Genomic DNA, 20057 nt, shown 5'->3' on the forward strand with positions numbered 1-20057 from the left:
TGAAGATTTGTATCAGGGTTGTGATTTCTTGGGCTTTCCACTTACTTCTGGCAAGGTTATCCCTTTAGATCTCCTCAGCTGCCCTACTGGTACAAACTCCCTGTTCAACACAGGCATCTCCAACACCTTAGTGTAGCCGTTGTTGGCCTTTTTCTCCCCTCTATTGCTTATCTCCCAAGCAACCTGGTCACATGATCATTCACTGAATCGTATCCTAGGGCAGGGCTTCCGGGGCCGCGAATTGAGACTTTGGGGTCTTGGGCTCCAAGGATCAATGGTTACTGTTAAGCTTGGACTGATTTCTGACAGCTGCTTTAAACGCTTGTCTTTTAACAATGGACTGTTCTGGAAGGTCCGATTGTTGCTGCTAAAAAAGCCCTGGGCAGAATTCTCCTCTCCCACGCCGGGTGGGAGAATCGCCGGGGCGCCGCGCGAGTTCCGCCACGTCGCCCCGGCACCCGCACGCGATTCTCCCACCCCTCCCAAACCAGCACGGCGAGAATCGCGGCTGTCCGCCCGGAGAATTGCTGCTCGCCATTTGCAAAAGGCGAGCGGCCATTCTCCAGCTCGGAAGGGCCGAGCGGCCGCCCCAACACAACAGGTTCCCGCCGACACCATCCATAACTGGTCGCTGCTGGCGGGAACTGTGCGGGAACGCTGGGGGGGGGGGGCCTGTGGGGGGTGAGGCCTGTGGGGGGTGAGGGGGGTTTCTGCACCGGGGGGGGGCCTCCGATGGGGTCTGGCCCACGTTCCATCTGCCATCTTCTTGTGGGGCGGCCTCGGGGAGGACGGCAACCGCGCATGCGCGGGTGACTTCATTTACGCGACACCAGCCGCGTCAAATCGGCGCTAAGGCCCAGCACGTGTAAAATACTCGACACCGCTCCCAGCCTCCCGGGGGGTGGGAGAACAGGTGGCTGGGAGCGGGCTCTGACGCCGGAGTGAAACACTCCGGTTTTCACTCCGGCGTCGGGACTTTGTCTCAATTTCGGAGAATCGCGCCCCCTGTTTTTGGAGAAACGCTGCCATTTCATCAACTCCCTGCATGCTCAACTCCTGTTCCCCACACTCCCAGCTGAACAAGTGAATCCTACACCCTCCCTGGTCAACAAGGAAAGCCTTCCCCACACCGCTCAATAACTCTCGTTAAATCCCCTGAGATCACACAAAGCCTGAGGCATTAAGATTTGGTCACGCCAGGAAAGGTTTGGGCGCCGTCACCCCAACACAAAGTATAGCCTTTAACCTCCAAAAGCACGTGGGTCATCACAGCTCTCCACCAAAGCAACCAGTTCTTGTCTATCTACCCTGTCACGTCCTTTAATCATATTAAACACCTCAATTATACGACCTGTAATCTTCCATACTCAAGAGAAAATACCTGGTCTATTGTGGTTAATAATTATCTGTAACTATGTGACAGGTCAGTGATATAACCATTGCTCTGTGTCTCTCTGGGTTCTGCTTACAATATTCGCGTCTCCAAAACCACGTCACCTTCGCCCAGCCCAGCTCCATGAATCATTCCAGTCCAGTAGTTCTCAGCTTACTTAAAATCTTGGGCCATTTTGTCACTTACGGTTAAACAGAATTCTTGAAAAAACATAAAAAGTCAGGAACAAGAGACCAGTAAAGAAAAGTAGCTCACTGGAGGAAACATTTTGGATATATTAGCCCAGCGGTTATGTTAAGTGGTCTAGAAATCGAGACAAACAAGAGCAAAGTCCTGTTTGGAATCGGAAATAAGAATGGAAAATGCTGAAATGCTCAGTAGACCTGACAGCATCTGCGGAGCGAGAAAAACAGAAGAGTTTTGGGTTAATCAGCATTTCCGGCCCGAGCATTTTCAGTTTTAATTTTCGTAATCCAGAGGCCTGCAATAATAATCCAACAACATAGGTTGAAATTCCATCACTGTAGCTGGGGAAATTTAAATCCAATGAACTTAATAAAGTCTTGAACAAAAAGCTGGTATTTGTAATGGTGAGCATGTAACTACCGGGATTGTTCTAAAATCCCCATCCGGTTCCACAAGATGCTCTTTAGGGAAGGAGATCTGCCACTCTTGCCCAGTCTGGCCTACATATGGCTCCAGACCTACTGCAATGTGGTTGACCCTTAGCTGCCCTCTGACATGGTCTAGTAAGACACTCAGTGATGTCACCGTCACCTTCCCAAGGGTAATTCGGGATGGGAAATAAATGCTGGCCTCGTCAGTGACACCCAAATCACGTGAATGGCTTTCAGATTTTTTTTTTTTGTTTGCAAGACATTGTAAGGTACGAATAGCTTTCATAATGGGGACAACGTCCGTGGGATCGGTTTCTTTTTTTGACCAGCTGTTTCTGAGGCTTAGGCTGGATTAACAGACGTCCGCACTGATTCTGTGGTAATTTTATTTGCATTTCCCTGTGCAGCGGAGGCCAAACTGAAGGAGTTTTCCCGTATATTCACGGCGGAAATCCAGAGAGGATTCACGGAGGGGCATATTTGGCTTTCCATCTGGGATCGTCCACCTCACAGCTGCTTCACCAGAGTCCAGAGAGTGACCTGCTGCCTTGTGCTAATATACCTCTTCTTCTTCGCCGGTGCAGTATGGTATGGAATCGTAAGTGATGGAAGAAAAAGGTACCGTTCATCCTTCTTTATTTTAACCAAATCCCCTTCCTTCATTGCCCTGAGAAGTGGTGGCACTGGACTGACTGCTTCGAAGAGCGTTAATAGTCAATCGCCATTGTGGGGGTGACATGTTCCCTTCCCTGAAGGAAACAATTGACCGGTTGGGTTTTTAAAGACCATTTAGCGGCTTTTCTGGTCATTCTGGTCATAACTTTGCCAGAATTAACTGCCATTCACAGCTCGGTGTGGTGGGGTTGGAACTCACAAACTGCGTAGGCTGACAGTCATCTGGATTGATATTCCAGAAGGTTATTATTATAAGGAACAGCAACGGCATATTTCAATTATGGTCAACTGTCATATTTTGAGCAATTTTTCTCAGAAATTCGATTTAATTCTGTCGTTGCTGAGGCAACAGGAGATGTGTGGATGCAGTTCCAAGTCCTCTGCCCTGTCATTAAATTAGAACACCTGAGGCTTGGCGACGAACTCTATACCTCCCACTGTCCATCTCAATGCTTCAAATAAATGAAAATGGGAATTTCCACTGCTATTTTGTACGGGTATCATATTAATCAAAAACACCAGACTTTCCCATTTTCAATAAATGTGAGGATAGGCTTGCGAATCAATTTGCTTCCACCCCAGCTTCTACCACACTTTAATGGAGGGAGTCCCAGATTTTCACTATGCGTTGTGTGTAAACAATGCTTCCTGATTACACTCCTAAATGGCTTTTTCAAGGGTCGTATATTATGGCAAAACAAATAATTGTATGAATATCTGAACTTATTTTCCAGCGATGTTCCGATTTCAACATTGGTTCCTCTGAGTGGAGAGAGTGTAGCGGCTGGCATCGTATCCAGTATAATCATTTATCCAGTCTATCTAATCATCATTTTGCTCTTCCGCAAAGCTCGGAGCAGGGTAAGCTCAAACATCGCTCATTTGGAATGTAATCCTTTCCCGCAATGAATTGAATATCTAATATATTGTCCCAAGTTTGGAGTTCAATGTCACCTTTTGTGAAGGAGCTGAGTAATAGAACAGACTCCTACCAAGTATCATCGATGCTGTGCCAATTCCCTGGTAGAGAATGTGACTCATGATGATAAAGTTAGGTGTAGATTCTGACCATCCAATTTAGAAGCAATTCAGAGAAGGTTCCCTCGATTGATACCTTGGATGGGAGGGTTACCTTACGTATGTTCATATCTGACGATTCCTGCGCCCTTGAAGTTTGCCTACTGTAAATGCCTGTGGGCTTGATTTGAATAGCAGGGGTGGGATGATTGGTCAATGCTCTGGAATTTTGCTTCATTACCTTTGGGGATCAGGATATACTTGCCCACAACTTGCCCCTAGTTATTGAATAAATGCACCTGTGAACACTGCAGAGACCCTGTCCAGTTCACAAAGAGGTTTCATTGTTTTAACCTTGGGGCGCATTATTGTGCAAGTAGATATAACGGCCGCTCCCATGGAAGAAGACCCTGAGATTGATTACACAAGCAAGTGATGCTGCTGGATGTGAGAAGATAGTATCACAAAATGATAAACACAGAAGGAGGACATTTAGTCCATGATGCCACACTGGCTCTTAGTGGAGCTATCTGTCCCAGTCACCTGCTTTCTCCATAGCCCTGTTTTCCTTTCAAGTATTTATTTAATTCTGTTTTAAACTTTACAGAGAAAGTGTTTTCAGGAAACACATTCCAGATCCAAACAACTCACTGGGCGGAACTCTCCAATTTTGAGATTAAGTCCCGTGGTGGGGGTGGGAATGTGGACTCCTTCCTGCTGTGGCGGCCGGCGCCAAATCATCTGGCCCAAACCACATTAATTATGCACCCAAGTGTTTTACGCCATATTAACTGGGTGGTGCGTAGTCCACCATTGTGTATGAGCACCATATTGAAAAGGCACCCAACCTCACTGACGTTGAAAGAAGGTGCACCACCTGAAAATGAACCTGGATTTCCATGGGCACTCTGGGACCGGAAGGTGGATCTCCTGAGTACGAAGATGGATCTCCAGGAACTTTCTGAGGCTGGAAGATGGACACCCTCCTGGACACCGAATTGGGAACACCTGCAGATGCATCTCCTACCCACTGCTGTGGTGTTCCAGGGTAGCAGGCGGACTCCATGCCAAACTCCGGAGGCAGCCCCAGGCATTATACAGAGCTGCGCGCCACGTTGTTCCGAATGTGTTTCACACTGATGTGTTTTCTCTCCAACATCATGGGGAATCTGTTGTAGATGGTTGGGCCTTCATCACCAGTCCATATCCAAATGCAGCAAGACCTGGACAACATCCAGGCTTGGGTTGAAAAATGGCAAGTTACATTCGCACCACACAAGTGTCAGGCAATGACCAACAAGGGAGCACCTAACCATCGCCCCTTGACATTCAATGGCATTACCATCGCTGAATCCCCACAATCAACATCCTGAGGGTAACATTGACCAGAAACTGAACTGGACTCACTATATAAAGATTGTGATTACCAGAGCAGGCCAAAGGCTAAGAATCCTGCAGCGAGTAACTTACCTCCTGACCCCCCAAAGCCTGTCCACCAAAGGCATAAGTCAGGAGTGTAATGGAATACTCTCCACCTGCCCGGATGAGTGCAGCTCCAACAACACACAAGACACTTGACACACCAGGACAAAGCAGCCCGCATGATTGCTGCCCCTTCCGCAAACACTGTATTCCTCCACCACCAACGAACAGTGGCAGCCATGTGTACCATCTGCAAGATGCACTGCAGGAGCTCACCAAGGTTCCTTAGACAGCATCTTCCAACCCACGACCACTACCATCTAGAAGGACAGGAGCAGCAGATACCTGGGAACCCCACCACCTGGAAGTTCCCCTCCAAGTCACTCACCATTCTGACTTGGAAATATATTGGCCGTTCCTTCACTGTCGCTGATCAAAATCCTGGAACTCCTTCCCTAACAGCACTGTGGGTGCACCTACACCTCGGGGACTGCAGCGGTTCAAGTCAGCCTCTGGTGGACTTTCTGACCCTCCACGACAGGGACCAGCAGAAGATCCCGCTGTAAATTCACGCTGGAATGAAAGTGATTTCCGGTCCTCCGCCATATTCTCCCAGTGGGGGGGGGGGGGGGGGGGGTTGGGAGAATTCCCCCCACTGTGTTAAATAAAATGTCCTCATGCCACCTCTGCTCCTGTTGTTAATGACCTTAAACTTGTGTTGTCTCATTACTGGCCCTTCTGTATCTACAAAAGAGCGGAATTTGAATCCCTATCATAACTTGAGGGAACAGGAACCAGCAACCTGACATCTAAATTCTCTGGCTGGCTTTTTTTTAAACTTCCCTTTACTTCGCAATCAGAGGCTTTCTGGGAGTAAGGGGAACATAGGAATATAGTGGAAAACTAAGAGACGCCAGCCTAGGTACAAGATATAACAACTTGCATTTTTTTTTTAAATTCCAATTAAAGTGCAATTTAGCGTGGCCAATCCACCTACCCTGTACATCTTTTGGGTTGTGGGGGTGAGACCCACGCAGACATGAGGAGAATATGCAAACTCCGCGCGGACAGTGACCCGGGACCGAGATTTAACCCAGGTCCTCGGCGCTGTGAGGCAGCAGTGCTAACCACTGTGCCACCATGCAACCCTATAACTTGCATTTATATGACACCTTATTGTGTAGCCAAGTGTTGCTCTGTGAACAAAACGTGACAGTCAATGTACACACAGAAAGTTAGGTGAATGGTTAGGCTTTAATAGAATGGAAACCGACAATCTGGAAATATTCAGCAGGTCAAGCAACATCTGTGGAAAGAGAAAACCAGAATTAAAGTTTAAGGTCGATGATCTGCTGTTCTTTTTTTGAAAAATGCAGTGGAATTTTTACATACTCCATCTGGAGTATTTGGTCATGTCATACTTCAGCAAAAGGTACTGCTCTGGTAATGCACAAGTCAAATTAAATCCTTTGTTCCCACTGGTGATTTCAATGAAAAAGACTTTAAGCGATAAAGCCACATCTAGCTTAGTTGATATTTAATTGTACTACAGCAGTCATGGGAAGGTTCTTCCAGAGCAATGCCGTTGTCTTCCCTTGGCACTACAGTACTGTACAACACATCCCATAATTACCAAGCATTTACTGTCTAATTACTGCAGCTCAAGAAACGCATTGCAGTAACGTTGTGAAGTTATTTTAAGGGACAGCTTTCAGACAAAAATTGGATGCAATTCATATCTGGTACAATGTTTGTTTGATTTCCACAGGCAGCTATGAATGATCCAAGTCAACTTGAATCAAACGTGCTGGAAATCGATGATTACATCAATTCCTCGACAGCAGGCAGCTCCTTCTTGACCTTTGCAGAGAACCTGGAGGAGGTAAATCAGCGGCTTTACTCCACTGTGTGTTCAACAACCAGTGGCCTTACACATGAGATAAACTAGTTGATGCCTTCCCTACTGGGCTGTGCTATCTCTCAATACATTCCTTCAAGTGCAGCACCCGCCCCTTCAATGACAGAAAGACTTCCATGGCCATTTTTGGAACGCACAAGCACCTTGTGCTAATAATGCCCACCGCATGGAGCTATTGATGCTCAAAAAGTCCAGTTGTATCTTTTATTTTTAAGCAATGTGCTATTTTCACAGAATCAGGAAGTGGCAATTCAACCCTTGAACCTGCTCTGCATTTGCATTAGCTCATACCTGCCCAAACTTTAGCTCCTCAATACCCTTGTGGTGAATGTAATATAAAGATGTATATATGTTAATTCACACTGTCGTAAGCGCAGTAGCGCCATCCTACCACTAGGGGGAGTAGCGCTGGGAGCACTCAGGAACTTGTACTGGGCTCCACCCTTGGCTCCGCCCATGACTCCTCCCCCTAGTGCAGCTGTATAAATACCCTTGTCCAGAGTCAGCCTGAGTTCACTATGAGTTCATCAACGGGTAACAGGCTGGCTCTGAAGTAAGTCGATTAAAGCCTAGATTCATATCGGAAACACGTGTCTGGTGAATTGATGGTTCCATCAACCCTTACTTACCAAAACCCTGACAATCTTAGTTCTGAAATTTTCCAGTTGACCACAAAATCAACCGCATTTTGGGTGGGAACGAATCCTGGCCTAGCTCTAATTTTAAGGTTATGCTACTTTTTTTCTGGACTCCCCCACCAGAGAGAATAATTTCTTTCTATCCACCCTATCAATTTGTTTAATCATCTTAAACACCTCAGTCAGATCACCCCTTAGTCTTCTCCACTCAATCGGATACAATCTTCATTTATGCAACCTGACCTCATAATTTAACCCATTTAGCCATATGAAATACTTCATGGCAAAATATTTGACAGACGTTTCCTGATGATCGAATCAGGAGATTTAACTACATGATAGTCACAACACCCTGTAATTTGCATTGCTGTCAGATATTTAATCAGCTGCTCCAAAAAGGCAAGCTCATTCTCTCGGTGTCTGTCAGTTGTGTTACACTAAAACCACTAACAAACGGTGTAAAGATACCTTTCATTCATATCACCGTGCAACAGTTGTTCGTGAAGTCAACTCCCCTGTAAGGGAGGAGCCAGGAGGTTGAGGGTTCAAATCCCACTCCAGAAAATCAACCTGACACCTCCAATGTGATACTGAGGGAGTGCTGCACCGTCAGAGGTACTGGGCAGCATTTTCTGACCAGGCCCGACCCTAGACCGGAAACTCCAGCCCAAGGTCAACGCACCTATAGATGGTCCGCCAAATACTCCGTCCTGCCCGTGATGATTCCCGCGGTGGGCGGAACTGGAAAATTGACCCCATTGTCTTTCAGATGTGACATTAAACCAAGGTCCCTTTTTCCCAGTCAGGTGGATACATAAGATTCCCTGACGGAATTTATGAAGAAGAGCAGTGTCCTGGCCAATATTTACCCGCCAACCAGCATTGCTCAAACAGGCGATCTGGTTATTTATCTCATTGCTGCTTGGGAGGTGTTGAAAATTCCCAAGCAAGACTTGGCTTCACTCTAAACTGGAGTTATAGTGCCATGCCTGGAGGGTGCCTTGGGCTGCTTGGTTTTACTCAGCTCATGTGAGATTGGAAAATACGACACAGCTGAAAGAGCTTTTGCCCATCGCCAAGTTGACCTCTGACCTCTGAACTACGCCCTAAAAGGTCCCCCTGAAAAGGCCCTTCCCTCCCTTCTGTAATTCTAGGTATTCTTTTAGTTGGTATTTTTTAAAGATTAATTTTCTTTTGTTAATCTAGGATTACAAAGAGAAGCTGAAGTCCGAAATAATTGCCAAGAGGTCAGTGTGTCTTGAATATTAATCTCAGTTATTTCTGGTCATTGCTTTTCTATCAGTTGGCAGAAAGATCCAAGTTCCTGTTGAGAAGAGACTCACCTCCCTTAAGCTTCGTACGTTTCTTTCGAGGATAAAACTGTTTGGTTGTTAAATGTACCACACACTACGCCATGAGATCCACAAGTAATCCTAGGTCTACATAAACTAGTTACGTAGACGCAGGAGAGGGTGTTACATCTGACCATAGTTATTTGGACAAAAGTGGGGGAGAGTGGAATTAGTGAGTGCTCCCACTAATTTCTGTGCAGTTATCACGAGTAAGTTAGGGTTGCTGAAATGGACAGGACCAAGCTAGTGGCCATTGGACTCAGGGACACAGTTCCCCCACATGGAGAGTTCCATTTTGGATGAGGTCCTGGCTCTAGAATCGTAACCCTGGTAGAGCCAGCTCCCACCTGGAATGTCCCATCTTCTCCCTGATCTGTTTACAAAACTTTCAGATGACCAATTCAGCAACACAACAATGGAGGGGGTCACATTCCCCCAAGGAACTTTGTTCAGGTATCCAGGTGAGGAATAACTGAGTGACTATCAGACAGCTCAGTAAGAAGTCTTACAACACCAGGTTAAAGTCCAACAGGTTTGATTCAAACACGAGCTTTCGGAGCGCAGCTCCTTCCTCAGGTGAATGGCGTGGTATGTTCCAGAAACATTTATATAGACAAAGTCAGAGATGCTGGACAATGCTTGGAATGCAGGCATTTGTCTCAAATTGTCTCAAGCCCGAACAGTTGGTAGGATTTTGCAAGTCCAGGCCAGATGGTGGGGGGTGGATGTAATGCGACATGAATCCAAGATCACTGTTGAGGCCGCACTCATGCGTGCGGAACTTAGCTATAAGTTTTTGCTCGGCAATTCTGCGTTGTCGCGTGTCCAGAGTCGTGAATACCGCCCAGTCCATCACACGAACCTGCCTCCCATCCATTGATTCCATCTACACCTCCCGCTGCCGGGGGAAAGCGGGCAGCATAATCAAGGATCCCTCCCACCCGGCTTACTCACTTTTCCAACTTCTTCCATCGGGCAGGAGATACAGAAGTCTGAGAACACGGACGAACAGACTCAAAAACAGCTTCTTCCCCACTGTCACCAGACTCCTAAATGACCCTCTTATGGACTGACCTCATTAACACTACACCCGTGTCTGCTTCATCCGATGCCAATGCTTATGTAGTACATTGTATATATTGTGTTGCCCTATTATGTATTCTCATGTATTTTCTTGAATTCTGTTTAATTCCCTTTTCTTCCCATGTACTGAATGATCTGTTGAGCTGCTTGCAGAAAAATACTTTTCACTGTACCTCGGTACACGTGACAATAAACAAATCCAATCCAATCCAATTTGCAGGTAATCAAATCATTACAGATCCAGGGAGAGGGATAATCACAGGTTAAAGAGGTGTAAATTGTCTCAAGCCCGAACAGTTGGTGGGATTTTGCAAGTCCAGGCCTGATGGTGGGGGGTGGATGTAATGCGACATGAATCCAAGATCCCTGTTGAGGCTGCACTCATGCGTGCGGAACTTAGCTATAAGTTTTTGCTCGGCAATTCTGCGTTGTCGCGTGTCCTGAAGACCGCCTTGGAGAACATACCTCGCCATTCACCTGAGGAAGGAGCTGCGCTCCGAAAGCTCGTGTTTGAATCAAACCTGTTGGACTTTAACCTGGTGTTGTAAGACTTCTTACTGTGCTCACCCCAGGCCAACGCCGGCATCTCCACATCATGGCTACTATCAGACAGCTGGCTGAGTTCAGGTCATCCTAGATCCTTCATCGACCCATCTGCGGCACGTAGCACAGAGGTTAGCAGTGTTGCTTCACAGTGCCAGGGACCCGAGTTCGATTCCCGGCTTGGGCCGTTATCTGTGCGGAGTCTGCACGTTCTCCCCGTGTCTGCGTGGGTTTCCTCCAGGTGCTCTGGTTTCCTCCCACAAGTCCCGAAAGACATGCTGTTAGGTGAATTGGACATTCTGAAGGGGCTGGTTTAGCTCACTCGGGGCTGGTTTAGCTCACTCAGCTAAATCGCTGGCTTTTAAAGCAGACCAAGCAGGCCAGCAGCACGGTTCGATTCCCGTACCAGCCTCCCCGGACAGGCGCCAGAATGTGGCGACTAGGGGCTTTTCACAGTAACTTCATTGAAGTGTTAATGTAAGCCTACTTGTGACACTAATAAAGATTATTAATGGCTCTTTATGTGGCTCAGTGTCATGTAGTGTTTAAAGCTGCTCCATTGAAGCCTCTTGGGATGTTTTGCGACATTAACGGTACTAGATAAATATAGGTTGTTGTTGAATCCTGACATCTCTGCAGCTACATCTTGCAGCAGGACAGCGGTCAGGTTAATTTTTATTTCCCCCTTCACCTTGGCCCAGATTATCTGAGGCCAATGATATTGTTTCCAGTCATAATTGTTCTTAATTTCTGGGCTTGTGCGTTTTCTTTTCAAGAAGCTCCCAGGAGGGTGGCTAGTGTTTATGTTGGCAACTCGAGTGGTTTCTTTTTTTTTGCTCGAATTAATGTAATTGATGAGACTCCTTGTTCACCCACAGCTTGCCAAGCTGGCCTGTCTACGACAGCATGACGAACTGGCCCGACTTGCTGAATGACCAGTCCATTATCGGGAGTAACATTCGAAAGCTAAGGAGAGGCCGTGGAACCCGCCACCTCGGAATAGAGACACAACTGAGTTCGGACGATGAGCCCCTCTCGCTCGGTTTCGATCAAGCCAGGACCAAATGCTTCTCGGCTTCAGGTAATCATTTGTACCGCCGCAAAATAATTGACCTGTAGTGAGGGGGGACTCGAGGGCTCCTTGAGGCAGTAAAAGAGAAAGAAAGGGCTTATATGTATCTGTGGCACCTTTCACAGTCTCAAGACGTCCCCCCAAAGAGTTTTCTAGCCAGTGAAGCAGTGCTTTTGAAGTGTAGTCTCCCTGTTGGAATTTAGGCAATTGGTGCAGTTAGTTAGTACTGCTGCCTCAGCCCCGGGTCACTGTGAGTGTAGAGTTTTCACATGGGCGGCACGGTAGCATAGTGGTTAGCACGGCTGCTTCACAGTACCAGGGACCCAGGTTCGATTCCCGCTTGGGTCGCTGTCCATGCGGAGCCTGCACGTCCCCCCGTGTCTGCGTGGGTTTCCTCCGGGTGCTCCGGTTTCCTCCCACAAGCCCTGAAAGACCTGCTTGTTAGGTGAATTGGACATTCTGAATTCTCCCTCAGTGTACCCGAACCAAACAGGCGTCGGAATGTGGACTGGGGGATTTTCACAGTAACTTCATTGCAGTGTTAATGTCAGCCTACTTGTGACACTAATAAAGATTATTATTATGAAATACAGCAGCCAATTTGCACACAGCAAACTCCCACAAACAGCAACGTGATAATGACCATCTCTTACAGGTTGCAGAGATCAAAGCATTTCAACGCAATGGTTTCTAAATATTTAGACAGGTTAATGACTAGTTTATTATTTAGCAACCTCTGCTTATCATATTAAGTGCCTTTCTTCAAGGCACCTCCCTTTTTAAAAAAACTTGCAAGGAGACAGATTCTGGTTTTTTTTTAATCTAATAAAATTCCAAGAAACGTTTTCTCCACGTTCCTTTTGCGGAGAAATGGTCCCAAAAAAAAGTCCAGAGAAAAACATGAGGGTTGATCGTGTGATCAATCACTCCCAGTAAGGAGCATGCGATTCATTGTGGAATCACAAAGGGACATAAGAAATAGGAGCATTAGGCCATTCGACCCCTTGAGTCTGCTATGTCATTCAGTAAAAATCATGGCTGATCTTGGACATTGACCCCGCTTCCCAACCCTGACTAAACAAACCCCAACTATTCCTTGATCTTAGCATCGAGGATAATTACTGTATATTTTACTATTAATTCCTGAATATTAGTTAGTTACACCCATGGAACATTACACGGGAGGCTCCAATCTGCTTCATCTCTACACTGTGAACTGGCCCTCCTGTTCTCTGCCTGTAACACAACAGGAATATTTTATCACATCCACATGTAGTCATTTTGCAAATACAAATAGGTCAACAGTTCCCGAAAACAGAAGCAGATGCACCCTGTATTGAACCTTGGTTGGATTAAGGAGTACTGCGTACAATTATGGTCGCCATATTATAAAAGAGATATGGAGGCACTGGAGAGGGGACAACAAGGATGATACTAGAAATGGAAGAGACATATCTATTAGAAGGAAGAGCTGGCTGGGTCTCTCTTCTCTTGAAAAGTGGAAAATTGCGGGCATGATAAGTTTGAGCGGTGACCTAATAGATGTCGTTAGAATTCTGAAAGGTTTTCACAGAGTGGATAGAGAGAGAACATTTCCTATTGTGGAGAAGAGCAGAACTCGATCAATCTAAGATAGTCACCAAGAAATCCAGTTGGGGATTCGGAAGAAAGTTCTTTACCTAGAGAGTGGTGAGAATGTGGAACCGGGAGTAGTTGAAGCGAGCAGTGTAGATGTACATCAGGAAGAGATCAGTCATGATTTGATTGAATGGTGGAGCAGGCTCGAAGGGCTGAATTGCCCACTTCTGTCCTAATTCCTATGTTCCTAAAGAGTAAGAAAGCTTAAGGGAGAAAAGGAAGTAGAGTTAGGTGAGGAATGGTAGCATGAGACACGAGTACAGCATAATCACTGGCACGGACAGGTTTGGCGGAATAGCCGTCTTCCGTGCTGAATTTATAATGTAATCCTATGTAACATGCATTGCTTCCATTTCTACTGGAGCAGTAGAAATATATTTCCATCTACACTTTGACACATTTTTTCCATCAGATGAACACCTGATACAAAGAATTAACTTTGACGGAAACCAGGAGGTGTCTACCTCCTACGATAGTGGCAGGGTCTCGCTGGATGCTGAGAGTCACTTAATATCTAACCTGTGAGTATGTTATGAAAATATGACCCGATCTCACCAAATGACAATGACTTAAGGATATCTTCTCAGCTGGAATGTCTGATCTTCCAAACAGAAATGATTGTACAGGAACAAAATGACCACTGTTTTCCAAAATACTAGTAGATGCAGGTCCAGGAGAAGTTAATATTCTGAGCATTGAAAGCTCTCTGCAAACACAGCTAGAGTTTGGAAAGTCCATGGGGTAGATTTTCAACATGCTGCCTGACATAAATCTGACATTAAAATCAATAGGAATGAATTTCCAACATGGGTGATGTAGTGTAATATACTGGTACTAGTAACACAGAGGCCCAGGCTAAATCTCTGGGGATACAGTTTCACATCCCACCACAGCAGTCGGTGGAATTTAAATTCAATTAATCAAAAGAAAATTGCGGGCATGATTTAAGGCGCCAGAAACAGAGTCCCATTTTGGGCGCGGAGTCTTTCTCAGTGCCTGTAGCTTCTCTCTATCAATCGAGACTGTCATTTTTTCTGGCCTTGCCCCATCAAGGCTGCAGTTACGTCACCTTCTGTTAGTGCAGGAAGAGATCGGGACCCCATTTTTAAATGTTGCCCCGCTCTTTTGACCCCCTCCCGCTTGGATATCCCACTCTGGCCTGCGGACCCCCAAACCTACCTCTTTGGGGGGCCCTCGAGCTCCTCCTCGCCCCACCTCTTAAGGGTAGGGTACCCCCTGGCCCAATACCTGGAATGGGTAACCTGGCACCCAGGCATCTTGGTCCTGCTGCCAACCTGGTAGTGCCAGGGCAGCACTGCCAGGGTGGCACTGCCAAGGTGCCAAGCTGGCAGTGCCTGGGTGGCAACTGAATGCCAGGGTACCATCCTGCCCGGCCACCCAGGGACCTTCAAAGGCCTGGAAGAACTCCCCCCTTCCCAGGTGCCATTTGTGTGGAGCAGTGCTAAACAGCGCCATGGCAAAGTCTCCCATGTGCGGGAGTTCGTTCCTGGACCTCTGGAGAATCGGGGGCCGACGTATTTAAATGCGCTGAATGGCTCACTTAAATATGTTAATCTGGACCTCACCAGCAAGGGCGAGATCTAGGACACGACGTCTTGAGAGATCCCATTAGATCTCACGAGGCGTTCTGAGCGTTGCAAATCTCGCGAGAGATTTAAGATCTTGTGTCACTGAGTTGGGCACGACGAACCCATTCGATCTCATCCCTAGTCTTAGCAATGATGACCATGAATATTGTCGATCTTCGTAAAAATTGATCTGATTCACTGATGTTTTTAGGGAAGGAAATCTGCCACCCTGACCTGGTCTGGCCTAGGTGTGACTCCAGATCCACAGCAATTTCGTTGACTCTTAACTGCCCTCTGAAATGGTCCAGCAAGCCACTCAGTTCAAGGGCAATTAGGGAAGGGCAACAAATGCTGGCCCAGCCCAGCGACTCCCACATCCTGTGAAAGAATTTATAAAAATTTGGTTGGCCTCTATAAGAGGTGGCTCTTCTGTAAAGCCAGCATTATATCCACAGTGGCAGACTAAAATCTACCAATCCCAAGGTTTGTAATTACAATACCGGACATCTGTGTTTGTCAAGTAGACTTGATATGGGAATGTCCTGTCTTCACCTTTACTGAAAATGCTCACATCAGTCTGTCTTTGCTTGTTCAGAACGGAGATAATTGATGAGAGCAAGCAGCCCCGAGCAGAAGCGCCGATCCTGCACATGACCAGTGATGGTCATGTCATCACACCTTCCCATGGCATCGCAAGATCAGCTACTACCAGAAAAATAGGTAAAATTATCCAACTCCACATCCTGCACCCCCAGTAAATAGGCTGTCTGATTTTCGGGATATTTTAGGTTGTGTTGTTGGCTATCTTCCCTATCTGTTCTAATACATCTTATTGCCTATGTGTAAGGCTATGGATAGCCATTGTGTCTTATTGAGGGTGTCCTACATTTATTGCACTTAGAAAACATTTTAACCATCAGAGGAAACTACCATACCATTAATCTGAAGTTGACTGTAGTCCACCATGTTCTTCCAGTCCACTGTCATATCTCTCACAGAAGATCTGCAGAACCCCTCCCTCACCCAGCATCCCTCCCTTCCATACCCCAGAGAAAAAACATAAAGGTCTCCAGGGACCCCACTGATCCAGGAGATTGGGAGACCCCTCTAGGAATTCCAGACACTCATCCAGCCACTCACCCCTGAATTGAAAGGATAGTTTGTTCAACTAGTGCTGGTCGTGACTCAGTGCGCAGGACTCTCGTTGCTGAGTTAGAAAGTTGGGGGTTTAAACCCTGTGTTCTGTCCGGTATATTTCAGAACACTGGAATACAGGACGAGAGTTCTCCATTTGAAAGCAGGGCTCTGCTAATATTTAACTGGATAGTGGGTAACACCTGGGTCACAACGAAAACAAGGTCTGTTAATGAAATCACCAGTTATCCTGAGTCCACGAAAATACAGTAGCTCACACACAAATACAAAAACATAAATGGTTGAGACCAGAATCCAGGGCCATAAATATAAGATAGTTGCTAATGAGTGCATTAGGGAATTCAGGGGAAACTGCTGTACCCAGAGAGTGGTGAGAATGTGGAACTCGTTACAAGGAGCAGTTGAGGCGAGCAGCATTGATTCATTTAAATAGACGCTAGATATCCAGTTAAATATTAGCAGAACCCAGTGTACAAAAGGAGAACTCTCGTACTGTATTCCCGCTGACTGAAATGTACCACGTCAGCAGACGGTCCCTTTTTACTTTGAGTGCCGGAGGACTGTATCCACCATCAGACTAAGCACAGGGTTTAAACCTGTAGCTTTCTAACTCAGCACTGAGAGAAAGGAATAGAAAGATTTACTGACAGGATTCGAGGAGGAAGGGCGGGAGAAAGTTTGTGCAGAACATAAACATGGGCCTGTGGTGCCAAGTGACCCATGTCTGCATTGTACATACTTTGTAATGAGAATAACTTTGTCCATTGTAATAGCCACCATATGGCTTTTCACTTTGCGGAGGACTTTCAGTGTGTTGTGTCCCCTTTAAGAACTATTGAGAGGGAATTACCGACCCAGGTTGGATTCCATTAATGTTATTTTACATTCTTATGTTTCAACAGCTTTCACTGACCCTCCACAGAAATGCCTCTTCCCGTTCTGGTGTAGTTATACAGCCCACACCCTCTGTTTCCTCCTCTTCTCTGGCTGCTTCACTGTGACAATATGGATTGGCATTAACTTCACATCCAGGATCGCCCTCATGTGGCTCATCTCAGGAATCTTCAGTGTCCTCTCTTCATTCTTCCTCTTGGAACCTCTGAAGGCAGGTTCCGGCACAGAACGATTTGACCATGATTACTCTTCATAGTTCGAATTCTAGACCTTTCTGGATTCCTTTAGGAACATGGCTGGTTGTGTCAGCAGGGCCAGAAATATCCTTGGAATCGGTACTGTAGCTTCAACGAAAGTGTGTTGGGGATTTAATTGGCAGAAAGGAGCATTTAGTCATTCTCCAAGGAAGGTAGTGGGGTGGAGTGGGGGCATCTCAGTCACCTGAAGCCTGATCAGTGGCTAAAGGTGTAAATTGTAATTGTATTGCATCCTTCTGTTTGAGGCTAAGTAGTGTGACTCATCTTTGGTTAGCTGAGTTGTGCATAAAAGGCAAACACTAAGTGTGCGCAGGGTGAAGTCGAGACATCCCGAGTGAGAGACAGCCAGAGTGGGGATTGGAACTTGGTAATTTGGTGCAGTGAGGTAATTCGGTGCAGTGGGAGGAGGTGCTTTTTCCCTATTTTGTTTTCTTTCTTCTGGCTTGTAACTGCGAATCTGCAGGGAGAGATCCAGAGAGCATCCCGGGAAGGTAAGTGATTTTATTACCTTTTCAAATTGTGGGAAGGGGTGGGGGGGGGGGGGGGGGGGGGGGGTAAAATTGTGACCTGGTTGGCTGATTGGGAATCTGTTAAATTTGAAAAAAAACAATAATAATATGGCAAAACAAATCTAATGGACTAAATAGATAGTGGATTCACTAAACCTGAGGGCAGAGATGGGTATTTAGCATTTAGTTTTACAGTAAAAATCTTGCGGCTGGGCCATATGGTTAATTGTAACTCAATCTAACAATAATTCAAGTGTTTATTTCAAATTAATTAACTCGTGCTTAAATGTTACTCAGTGGGGTGCAGTGCTCCAAATGTGAGATGTGGCAGATCTGTGACGCTTCCAGATTCCTGGTTGACTACATCTGCAGCAAGTGTAACCAATAGCAGCTCCTCACAGAGGTTCAGTTGGAGCAGCAATTGGATGCACTTAGGAGCATGCAGGTGGTGGAAAGCGTTATAGATAGGAGTTTATAGATATGTGGTCACACCCAAGGTGCAGGCAGAGAGATGGGTGACCACTAGAAAGGGCAGGCTGTCAGCGCAGGAATCCCCTGTGGTTGTCCCCCTCTCGAACAGGTATACCACTTTGGATACTGTCCGGGGGAATAGCCTATCAGGGGAAAACAGCAGCAGCCAGAGCAGTGGCACCATGGCTGGCTCTGATGTTCAGCAGGGAGGGTCAAAGCGCAGAAGAACAATAGTCATACGGGACTCTATAGTCAGGGGCACAGATAGGCGCTTCTGTGGACGTGAAAGATACTCCAGGATGGTATATTGCCTCCCTGATGCAAGATGTCCAAGATGTCTCAGAACGGGTAGCGGGCATCCTGAAGGGGGAGGGCAAACAGGCAGAGGTTGTGGTACGTATTTGTACTAACGACATAGGCAGGAATGGGGATGAGGCCCTGCAGCAGGAGTTCAGGGAGCTCGGCAGAAAGTTAAAAGACAGGACCTCTAGGATTGTAATCTCAGGATTACTCCCTGTGCCACATGCCAGTGAGGCTAGAAATAGGAAGATAGAGCAGCTAAACACGTGACTAAACAGCTGGTGTAGGAGGGAGGGTTTCCGTTATCTGGACCACTGGGAGCTCTTCCAGGGTGTGACCTGTATAAGAAGGACGGGTTACCTCTAAACTGGAGAGGTTTGCTAGTGTCACATGGGTGACTTTAAACTAGCATTGGGGGTGGGGGGAGGAGGGGGGGGGGGAGGGTACCGGAGCAATAGGTCAGAAGGTGAAAAAATTGAGGGAGAACTAGGTAATAGGGCCAGTATGGCTCTGAGGAAGAGCAGACAGGAGATGTTGCTGAAAACAGCGGGACTGGTAGTCTGAAGTGCATATGTTTTAATGCAAGAAGTATAACAGGTAAGGCAGATTAACTTAGAGCTTGGATTAGTACTTGGAACTATGATGTTGTTGCCATTATAGAGACCTGGTTGAGGGAAGGACAGGATTGGCAGTTAAACGTTCCAGGATTTAGATGTTTCAGGCGTGATAGAGGGGGAGGTAAAAGGGGTGGAGGAGTTGCGCTACTGGTTAGGGAGAATATCACAGCTGTACTGCGGGAGGACACCTCAGAGGGCAGCGAGGCTACATGGATAGAGATCAGGAATAAGAAGGGTGTTGTCACAATGTTGGGGTTTATACAGGCCACCGAACAGCCAGCTGAAGATAGAGGAGCAGATAGGTAGACAGATTTTAGAAAGGAGTAAAAGCAACAGGGTTGTTGTGATGGGAGACCAACTTCCCCAATATTGACTGGGGCTCACTTAGTGCGAGGGGCTTGGACGGGGAGGAGTTTGTAAGGAGCATCCAGGAGGGCTTCTTAAAACAATATGTAGATAGTCCAACTAGGGAGGTCGTGTCTCACTAACTTGATAGAGTTTTTCGAGGAGGTCACAAAAATGATTGATGCAGGTAGGGCAGTGGATGTTGTCTAGATGGACTTCAGTAAGGCCTTTGACAAGGTCCCCCATGGCAGACTGGTACAAAAGGTGACGTCACACAGGATCAGATGTGAGCTGGCAAGGTGGATACAGAACTGGCTAGGTCATAGAAGGCAGAGAGTAGCAATGAAAGGGTGCTTTTCTGATGGAGGGCTGTGACTAGTGGTGTTCCGCAGGGATCAGTGCTGGGACCGTTGCTGTTCGTAGTATATATAAATGATTTGGAGAAAAAGGTAACTGGTCTGATTAGTAAGTTTGTGGATGACACAAAGGATGGTGGAATTACAGATAGCAATGAGGACTGTCAGAGGATACAGCAGGATTTAGATCATTTGG

General features: G+C 46.6%; 1 protein-coding gene across 2 annotated transcripts in view; it reads left to right on the forward strand.

Annotated features, from left to right (window-relative positions):
* Window positions 1-20057, forward strand: part of pkd1a (polycystic kidney disease 1a) — a 203514-nt gene that overhangs the window by 159109 nt on the left and 24348 nt on the right. For both annotated transcript variants that reach the window (XM_038819565.1, XM_038819566.1), the window contains 8 exons: window positions 2418-2628; window positions 3420-3546; window positions 6893-7006; window positions 8887-8927; window positions 11537-11739; window positions 13781-13889; window positions 15553-15677; window positions 17015-17217. In XM_038819565.1, the coding sequence (XP_038675493.1) occupies window positions 2418-2628; window positions 3420-3546; window positions 6893-7006; window positions 8887-8927; window positions 11537-11739; window positions 13781-13889; window positions 15553-15677; window positions 17015-17217 (1133 nt within the window). The remainder of the gene's footprint in view (window positions 1-2417; window positions 2629-3419; window positions 3547-6892; window positions 7007-8886; window positions 8928-11536; window positions 11740-13780; window positions 13890-15552; window positions 15678-17014; window positions 17218-20057) is intronic.

The sequence above is a fragment of the Scyliorhinus canicula genome, chromosome 15 (genome assembly GCF_902713615.1).
Source record: "Scyliorhinus canicula chromosome 15, sScyCan1.1, whole genome shotgun sequence".
NCBI classification, from domain to species: domain Eukaryota; kingdom Metazoa; phylum Chordata; class Chondrichthyes; order Carcharhiniformes; family Scyliorhinidae; genus Scyliorhinus; species Scyliorhinus canicula.